Here is a 10,566-nt window from a genome sequence, read left to right as displayed (position 1 = left end):
ATAGATGGATGTGCAAAGACACTTCCTTTTGGAGTCTCATGGGTTCTTCCTCATGATGTCTCCGGGTGTTTTTCCTTGCTCACTCATTAGGTATCAATTGAAATCTATATCCAGAATTTCTGAAGCTGTCCATGCAAATATATATCTTCTTCTTCTTCTTTCAGCTTTTCCCTTCAGGAGTGGCCATCTCTCTCCATCTTCTGCATCCTCAACACTCGCACCCACTAGCTTCATATCCTCATTTATTCCATCCATATACCTCCTCTTTGCCTCCTGCCTGGCAGCTCCATGTCCAACATTCTCCTACCAATATACTCACTCTCCCTCCTCTGAACATGTCCAAACCATCTTCCTAACTTTGTCCCCCGAACGTCCAAAATAATCTGTCCCTCTAATGGACTCGTTCCTAATCCTGTCCAACCGTGTCCCTCCCAAAGAGAACCTTGACATCTTCAGCTCTGCTACCTCCAGCTCTGACTCCTGTCTCTTCCTCAGTGACACTGCCTCTAAACCATACAGCATGGCCGGTCTCACCACTGTCCTGTACACCGTCCCCTTGATTCTCGCTGATATTTTTCTATCACACAGAACTCCCGACACCTTTCTCCATCCATTCCAACCTGCCTGCACTCATTTCTTTACCTCTTTCCCACACTCTCCATTACCCTGGACTGTTGACCCCAAGTACTTAAACTCCTGTACCTTCTTCACCTCTTCACCCTGTAATCTTAACATGCAAATATGTGGTCCTGTGGTGGTTCCTGTCTCATATATGTGAATAACAACAGAACTGACCTCAAGCATTGACTGTACAAATGAAACACAACGTGTACCTAATAAAATGCCTCTATAAAATATATACGCAGGTTTATTGCGAGTTAGTTATTATGTAGTTCCCACGAAATAAACGACAAGCCATTATTCTTAATAATCTAATAAAGCAATTAAAAGTTTAATAAAAGCAGAAAATGATCCAAACTGCAAAATATAATGTACTTCTTTCGTCACCACCTCCTACCTGAAAGACGTCATCCACAAGTGCCTGGCGTTACCATAGTAACGACCAAAATCTATGACCGTTATTTACCATTATTTATGATTATTGTCCTCTCTTTCGTTTTATAATTTTTAAAATATATATATATTTGCTAAGATTTAGTTTGTTAGCAGATATAGTTAGCACAAAAGCTAATAAGTAATCATTTGAACAGAATGTTACCTCTGGAAAGCGCGACGGTTAGCTAACAGTTTTATAAAACAAGCTTCATGAATAATTAATGAGACGAGTTGCTTCATCCAATCACAGAGAATTAAGGTCCCCGAGACTCCTCCCAATCCCAAAGTAAAGCAAGTGCAGACACAAACATGGGAAATTTCTGTTTTCTGTTTTAAATTAGTGTTTACATAAACAAACAATCAAACAAACAAATAAATAGATAGATATTTCCCTTAATTTTAAGTCAATTGACTCTAACATCTGCTAATTTATTTTGTATTAATATACAACAAATGTTTTAATAAACAAATAAGCAAAAAAATTAATGTTTTAATAAATAAATAAATAAACATTTCCCTTAATTTGCAGTAAATTGACTCTTCCATCTGCCAGTTTATTTTGTATTAATGTACAAAAAATGTTTTAATAAGCAATCAAGCAAAAAATGTATGTTTTAATAAACAAACAAGCAAACAAATAAATAAATAAATATTTCCCTTAATTTGCAGTAAATTGACTTTAACATCTGCCAATTTATCTTGAATTAATATACAAAAAATGTTTTAATAAATAAACAAGCAAAAGACATCATGTTTTAATAAACAAACAAACAAATAAATGAATAAGTAAATAAATAAATTATTTATTTTGTATAAATATACAAAAAATGTTTTAATAAACAAACAAGCAAAAAATACTACTGTTTTAACAAACAAACAAACAAATAATAAATAAATAAATAAATACCACCCAAAAATGAGTTGTATCAGTATAAATCAGAATATTTGTTCAAAAGCATTAAAAATAATCTGATATCAGCTTTTCTAATTTTAAATGTTTATAATCAAGTGTTTATTTTAACGCACTTAACTAATTAATTAAAGCTCTAATTGATAAGCCATTTACATTTGTTTAGACAGTCTTTTGAGAGTCTAGTTTATATTTATTCTCTTCCATATGTTTTTTTGGTTTATTAAATATCCAAAATATCACTGTTTATTTATGCATCTATAACATAATCATAAAGAAATGATCTTAAATAGACACCCGGTTGCCAAGCATGCTATATTTCTGTCACATGTCCCTTGTATAAGCTTTTGGTCCAGGATAAAACTATAGAGAAGATGAAAGAATGATAAATAAATCACTTTGTCCTCCATCCTTTTGCATTGTTTCACAGTACTCACAAATGACATTTCAATCTACAGTAATGTACTTAAAGTCTCACTTATTAATCATGTTTTTATTTCATTTATTTAATATTGTAATGTAATGTTGTTAGAATGTACAAATTGTACCGTTCAATTGGAAACAAATGCAATTAATTTGAGTTAATTAGCTTAAAGTTGGTCATTTGGTTGTTGACAAACATCATTTGTTATGCTAAAGCAGTCCAGAAGTCAATGCCAGTGAAGAGCCATGAACCACAAAGAGCAAACATGGGGGAAAAAAAGAGGATGGACCTAAGAGTCTCTTTAAAGCTGCAATAGAATAAGGTCAGGAGATTAAAGCTTGTAACGTAAACAAATAAATAGCTAAATAAAAGGTTAAAATGTTATATTCAAATCTAAAACATTTCCTTTCATGTTTCTTGACTATAAACTGTATGAATTATACATCTACAGCCCGCCGTGTGCAAAAATACACAAACCAAAGGATGTGGAAATAAGTATATTTATTTAACTTTGCTCTGGGACGAGAGCTGGGGCAACCAAACATAAACAAATATACGTGTTTGTTCAGTCTCAATTTTGTTCCATACATAAGTGCAATCTATTTCACAGCATTGTTTAGTGTTACTAGATACACTATATTGCCAAAAGTTTTGGGACACCTCTCCAAATCATTGAATTCAGGTGTTGTGTTTCAGGGGTTGGGCTCGGCCCCTTAGCTCCAGTGAAAGGAACTCTTAATGCTTCAGCTTCATACCAAGACATTTTGGACAATTTCATGCTCTTTGTGGGAACAGTTTGGGGATGACCCCTTCCTGTTCCAACATGACTGCACGCCAGTGACCAAAGCAAGGTCCATAAAGACATGGATGAGTGAGTTTGGTGTGGAGGAACTTGACTGGCCTGCACAGAGTCCAGACCTCAACCCCATAGAACACCTTTGAGATGAATTAGAGTGGAGACTGGGAGCCAGAACAAAACTGGGACGTCTGCCTTTACATGGACATGAATGTAATATGGAGTTGCCCCCCCCCCTTTATACTTACACAGCTTCAACTCTTCTGGGAAGACTTTCCACAAGGATTAGGAGTGTGTTTATGGGAATTTTTCACAACTCCTCTAGAAGCACATTTATGAGGTCAGGCACTCGTCTGGCTCACAGTCTCCGCTCTAATTCATCCCTATGGGGTTGAGGTCAGGAATCTGTGAAGACATGTGTCCATGTCTTTATGGACCTTGCTTTGGTCAATGGTGTGCAGTCATGTTGGAACACGAAGGGGTCATCCCCAAACTGTTCCCACAAAGAGCATGAAATTGTCCCAAATGTCTTGGTATGAAGCTGAAGCATTAAGATAGATAGATATGTAGCGTACTTCTTTATTGTACAGGTTGCACGTCCTTCTTTTGACCATTAGATGGCTCTGACGTCTTTTAAAACTTCGAATAAGGAAATAGATTTCCAAAAACTTTTTTTTGTTTTTAAAAAAATTTAATTTATTGTTTCAGAAAGTTTACTTTGCCATCACCGTTATTTTAACCATAATTATCACTCTGTCCTTTGTACCCGGATTCTAAACCCGGAAGCGTGAGTTTACATTGTTGCTCCTAATCTGATAAGCTTGAAAGATATTCCCCCTGACCTGCGGACTTCTGTTTATTCGTCGTTTTTTCAAGGTAGGTTGTAATTTCTGGATTTGTTATTTGGATGGATTTTACGTGCTGTTTTAATCATGTAATTAATCATGATTGAATGAAGGTAACGGCACTGAGTTTACTTTCACTTTCATGGAAACGTTTTCGTGTGTTATTTACATGTTTTTGGGACCCTTTAACTCTAAAAACAAATGATCACGGACACTATCGAGATATTTCAGTATTAGAGGTGGTATTAAAATGTGTACAATAATATTTTAGCTGTTTATTCCAATCATAAAGCTTTCTAGTCCTTAACTTTACCTCTGAGTTGTTAGGCGAGGTGTTTCTGAGTTCAGATCTCAGTTAAACCTGTTCATTTTAATCGAGCTGTAATATATTAATAACTGTAATAATTATTATAATCATTTTCACCTTGTGATTTCTAACATTGGTACAAAATAACAGTGAAAGAGCTGCTAACATTTTACACATAGTTCTCTTCATTTTGAGGCGAGAGTTTGTTCTTTCCTCCTTTTGCAGGAACGTAATGGATCTGCAGGAATACTTCAGAAGGATCGGGTTCAGCGGGGTGTACGAGAAACCGGACCTGGCCACGCTCCGCACCGTCCACAGGCTGCACGTGATGAGCGTCCCCTTCGAGAACCTCAGCATCCACTGTGGAGAGAGGAACACCATGGACCTGCAGATCGTCTATGAGAAGATTGTGAGAAACCGTCGTGGAGGATGGTGCTCTGAAAACAACCTGCTCTTCTCCTGGGTGCTCAGAGAGATGGGCTACAAATACACCACGCTGGGGTGTAAAGTCTTCAACACTCTCAAAAACGACTTTAACCCTTTGGATTCCCACCTCATTAACTTGGTGGAGATCGAAGGCATGCCGTATATTGCTGACGTGAGTTTTGGAGTGTCGTGCCAGATCTGGTATCCGTTAGAAATGATCCCAGGGAAAGATCAAGAGCAGCCGCCCGGGATCTTCCGCCTGCTGAACGACGGTGAGACTTGGAGGCTGGAGAAGACTGGAAGGACACCTCTGATCCAGAACAAAGCCTTCGCCAGTTCCAGCCTCGTGGACAAGCGCCTGACGAAAACGATATACTCATTCGTGTTAACACCACGCGGGATTGATCATTTTCTGACCACAACTGAGTATCTGCAGACCAGCCCCGAGTCTCTCTTCACCCAGAAATCTATTTGTTCTCTCCAGACCCCCACTGGATTCAGAGCTCTGATTGGTTGGACCTACAGTGAAGTCAGTTTTAAGCCTGAGGAAGACAGGGACATCATCGAGATGAGAGATGTAGCTGACAGTGAAATAGAGACTATACTCAAGGAAAAGTTTAATATTGTTTTAGTAAATAAACTGACGCCAATAAACAACAAAGCTTCATATAAATTGTAGGACGTTTATATCACATATCTAAAGACCATGGCTTAGACTTATCAATCCTTTTAAGTTTTAAACCCCTAATAGGCATTATGAATTTTCTACCATCCCAGGCCTTGTGATGTAGCTCATTGAGGGATGGATGTCTGTAGGTGATTTTTGGATAGAGCAGCAGTAGAGAATAATCAGGCTAAAATGTAAGAAGTAATTATGCTTTCAGCGATAACAGATCTGTACAAAAGATCGTAAAAATGTGTCTAATCTAAACGTGACTCACATTAAAATCTTAACCCTTAAAATCAATCTCCATAGATAGAGCAATATCTGAAATATCACTTTGTAAGAAAAAATAATGAAACATGACCTCTTATGAAGGGATAATGACCCATGTTCCACATTTTCTAGTAAACATAAGAGTGATGTAATATTGCTCTTCCTGTCCAGTGCACTGGATCCACAGGAAATGTATCAGGAAAAAATATCAAGGTGGCATAGATCTGAAAAAAGTTTGTTATAGAACTCTATGCAACACTCTTTGCTGTTCAGAGAGGAACAAGGACACAGGATGCAGGCTTGGGATCTTATTGATTACTCTTTATTTGTGTATTTCACTTTTCTTCTTCTTCAAAAGTGCTTTTCACCCCAGCTATTATTACTTCCGAGGGTTTCTATCTCACATAGACATACATATACACACAGCTCAGCTCTCCTCAGTGCTCACTCATCTCCTCTCTTATCATCTCACCATCTGGTCTGGCTTCATCCACTGGACTGGGTCAGGATCTGGCGCTAGTTTTATAGAGGGCTGGTGATGTCAGACTAATTAGGCACAAATTGGCCAGTCAACCCCAGGAACTCCATCACCTCCTTTTTGCTCTTGAGTCACAGGCTGGCCACAATACCTATGCCCGTAGGCTGAGGTCGAACCCCAGATACCGTACTCTGACCAGTATCTTTGGAAGCCCTGCTTGCCTCAAGGATCTTGGGACTGTCTTGATGCTGTTGCCAGTCATTAGCATAAACAACAATGTCATCCAAGCAGGCAGCGAGTGAGCAGAGGATTCTTTCCACAAGTCCTTGAAATGTTCTTGGAAGTCCAAACAAACCAAACAGAGTGCTGACGAATTGGTGAAACCTAAACCGAATGGAAAAGGCAGTTTTGTCTTTTGAGTCAATCTGCTTTTGTTAATTCCAGTATTGTTTAAAAGCAAGCTGTGTTTAACCGATCAAGCAGGTTGTCAGAATGTGGCATCAACTTTAGACACTGCGTTCCACACAGAACCAGATTTGGGGACCAGGATGTTGGAGGTGGATTGGTCATTCTCGGTGTCCCAGTGTGGTGCTCTCTGAAATTAGTTCAACAAGGTAGAGGTGAAAATACATCCATTTGCACCATGGTAGCCTCTGTCCTTTGGAATAGCCAGAGTTCATTTCCACTGCAGACCAGGATGGATTGGGCAACAAATTCTAGATTCAGCTCCTGTCCCAGCTCCTCCCTCTTGGAAAAAACACTATCACCATGATGGTAGGAGTAGCAGCCAGATCATCACCTGGGTCTCTGGTCATTCTCACACTGCCGCCACAAGCTAAACAAGCTCATCAAAGGCTTGCGGATCATTTTAATGATGGCTCTGGCGGATCCTGGCAAGGGTCACGATGACATTGGCAAGGTGCAAGAACTCCATAAACTGCATATCTTCCCAAACTTGGATGGGAATAAGGGCATGGGAGGATCTTACGAATTGTCATTCTCTCTAGTTCTTTCACTTCTCTTTTACTTCATGAATGCTTTTTAGCACCACTGAATACTTGAATCTCATACTACACGTCACATCACCTACAGCCAAGATCTCCAACTCCCAGCAGGCACCACGGCCTACAAACATTGCTGCCAAGGACTACATTCACCACAAACTCTCACATTCACAGTCACCCAGCTACTGAGTGTTCAATCAGCCTCACACTGTTTAAAAGGACTTTCATTCATTGTACAAACTGTGAAGTATTTGCTCAGGTCATATCATTTTCTGATGTTTACAAGCCTCTTATTCATAGTGTTGCTTCCTGCTTTTGGCCCTGATGGTGTTCCTCATTCATCTGTGTTTATTCCTCTGCCTCTGATAATCTGTTGACCACTGGCTGTTTTTTCTTTGTAACTTCTTTTTTTGTCTTTTAACCTGTCTGCTTGGTTTATATTAAAAGCTGTGTACCTGTTTTCACCTGCATCCACCTCCGTGAGTCATTTGTTACACCTCAAAACACCATGACTATAAAATCTACAGTTTTTAAGGACTAACCAGTAGCTCATTTAAAGTAAATGTACAACATTTCACTGAAAAAAGAGTTCATAGAGTTGATCTTCTAGTTAATAAAAACCCAAACCTTGTTCACAGTCTACACTAGTACTTCATTTTTAACTTTTTATAGTTCTAATATATTTAGTCAGATTGACTGGTTACATTAATTGAACAGGTTTCATCCAAAACTCTAAACTTTTTGACCACTGTGCGCTTCTGTTGTATGTCTAGTTTATTTATTGCACCTTAAGTACAGTTTAGTTTTTTTATTGCACCTTAAGTATAGTTTAGTTTTATCTCTATGTCATAGCTCTATGTTTGTCTGAATCTCTGTACGTTGTCTGTGTTCTGTGTAGCACCTCTGATCTAGGAGGAACGTTGTTTCACTTCACTGTGTACTGCATCAGCTATATATGGTTGAAGTGACAATAAAGCTTCTTTGACTTTGACTTTTGAACTGGTTTAAATTCTATACCATAAAATGACAAAGCTATTCTGGAATTACTTTTAACTCTTAGGATGAAAACGTATATGTTCTTAAGTCCATTATCTCGTTTAGCTTAAAATCATTAATTTTTTTAGAACAATTTAATAAAACATGCAAAACGAAAAATCTTAGACAAAACATACAGATATTTAAAAACATATTATCTATTAGATAGATATGATGTAAGTAGTTACAGAAATAACTGTCTCTCTTTCCTCACAAAGTGTTAACGTAACCTTATCTTCTACAATCTAGTGGTCCAAAGGTTATCCCTGACCGTTCTCATTCATTCTTTTGTCTTCAGACGTGTTCACCCGCCTGAACGGTCTCTCTGAAAGTGTGTGGACGGTTTGCAGTGAAGGTACGGTTTAAATGCTGGATTTGTTATTTGTTATTTCACCTACTGTTTTATGTAAAAGTAGGAAAAATAGTTTGTTCCTGTTCACATTCTGTTCAGGAGTTCTTTAAGGTTGATAGCAGCTTTAATTGGATAAATTCTTCAAACATGATCCAACTATGGTGCCAGTTTATTTAAAAATGTCCAACTGGTCCAATCTGATGCTGTTTAGAGGCAACTGGTTTTTAGGTTTGCATTTATCCTGTCACATTGAAGTGACCAGTGAAATGGCTATCATTGTAATTGGTCATTCTTCTGATTTAATCCAGTGAGGTCTGACTGGCTACCAGCTGCCCAAACTGGATTTTTTCAGCCAAGCTAGATTTTTCAGAAAAAAATAAGCCAGAAGTTTGTTCTTTCCTCCTTTTGCAGGAACATAATGGATCTGCAGGAATACTTCAGAAGGATCGGGTTCAGCGGGGTGTACGAGAAACCCGACCTGGCCACGCTCCGCACCGTCCACAGGCTGCACGTAATGAGCATCCCCTTCGAGAACTTCAGCATCCACTGTGGAGAGTGGAACACCGTGGACCTGCAGATCATTTATGAGAAGATTGTGAGAAACCGTCGTGGAGGATGGTGCTGTGAAAACAACCTGCTCTTCTCCTGGGTGCTCAGAGAGATGGGCTACAAATACACCACGCTGGGCTCTAGAGAATTCAGAACAATTTTAAATGACTTCAGCCCCGTGGATTCCCACCTCATTAACCTGGTGGAGATCGAAGGCAAGCCGTATATAGCTGATGTGAGTTTTGGATCGTCATATCAGATCTGGTATCCGTTAGAAATGATCTCAGGGAAAGATCAAGAGCAGCTTCCAGGGATCTTCCGTCTGATGAACGACGGTGACACATGGAGGCTGGAGAAGACTGGAAGGAAGCCGCTGGTCCAGAATGAAGCCTTCGCCAATTCCGTCCTCGTCGACAAGCGCCTGACGAAGCCGATATTCTCTTTCGTGTTAACGCCACGCGGGATTGATCATTTTCTGACCACAAGCGAGTACCTGCAGACCAGCCCCGAGTCTCTCTTCACCCAGAAATCCATTTGTTCTCTCCAAACCCCGACTGGATTCAGAGCTCTGATTGGTTGGACCTACAGTGAAGTCACTTTCAACCCTGAGGAAAACACAGACATCTTCGAGATGAGAGATGTAGCTGACAGTGAGATAGAGACTATACTCAAGGAAAAGTTTAATATTGTTTTAACTAATAAACTGATGCCAGTAAACAAGAAAGTTTCATAAACTGTAGAATATGGTGTCTACACAATGTGCACAGTTTTAAAAGATATCTCCAACAAACAAAATCATAACCTTTTTAGGCAAACAAGTTGAACTGATATTTAAAAATTTATTTGTAAATCCAAGCAAAGAATCCTAAATGATCAAATTAACCCTTTGCTTTGTGTAGCAGATGTGTGTAAACTGGGTAGGAAACTCATTCGTTTCTTCTCAGTACCTAAAACCTGTCAGAAGTGTTTGTTGGATAATTATAGATTCTATTTGAAAACGTTTCTGACAGAAAAACATTGTTTTTAGGGTTCTACGTGCACCAAACTGCCTAAAACATCGGTGCATGAAGGTTAAAGTGACGCAATACAAACCTAACGCACGCTGTTTAAACATTACACAAGTTAGTGACTTATTTTATGCAAATTTGACGTCGAGTTATATAATAATCACTTCATCCAGATCAAGAGCAATACACTGAGACTTTCAAAATGTAATCTCTCGCATGATGTGTCATATGGCAAATAAAAGAAAAGGCCTGTGTGTGAAACAATCTGTATAAAGCACAGTGCTGTGATTGGCCCTTTAGAGCAAATAACACTAGGCTGATAAAGAGGTAATGGGGCACAAAGGAAGGGAAATTTGTGAACAAAGGATGTAGAACTAAAAATAAAGAAATATCAATAATGTATCAGTTTACGTGTCGTTAAAAGCCAGTGTTGTTCATGA

At 38.7% G+C, this 10,566-nt stretch overlaps 1 protein-coding gene across 2 annotated transcripts; it reads left to right on the top strand.

Moving 5' to 3' along the window:
* Positions 1 to 3,816: 3,816 nt before the first annotated feature.
* Positions 3,817 to 10,503, top strand: LOC131347895 (arylamine N-acetyltransferase, pineal gland isozyme NAT-10-like). Of its 2 annotated transcripts, XM_058382354.1 has the most exons (3): positions 3,877 to 4,062; positions 8,517 to 8,573; positions 8,982 to 10,503. In XM_058382354.1, exon 3 carries the CDS (start codon positions 8,989 to 8,991, stop codon positions 9,850 to 9,852), a length of 864 nt encoding a protein of 287 aa, XP_058238337.1. In that variant the 5' UTR covers positions 3,877 to 4,062; positions 8,517 to 8,573; positions 8,982 to 8,988; the 3' UTR covers positions 9,853 to 10,503. The 2 variants fall into 2 exon arrangements, with proteins under 2 accessions (XP_058238336.1, XP_058238337.1); XM_058382353.1 differs by lacking the exons at positions 8,517 to 8,573; positions 8,982 to 10,503 and adding an exon at positions 4,564 to 7,653 and having other exon boundaries at positions 3,817 to 4,062.
* The last annotated feature ends 63 nt before the right edge of the window (positions 10,504 to 10,566 follow it).

Source organism: Hemibagrus wyckioides, linkage group LG27, assembly GCF_019097595.1.
Source record: "Hemibagrus wyckioides isolate EC202008001 linkage group LG27, SWU_Hwy_1.0, whole genome shotgun sequence".
In the NCBI taxonomy this organism is placed as follows: Eukaryota; Metazoa; Chordata; class Actinopteri; order Siluriformes; family Bagridae; genus Hemibagrus; species Hemibagrus wyckioides.
The sequence above is the reverse complement of the archived record's forward strand: the minus strand, read 5'-3'. Positions and strand labels throughout refer to the sequence as shown.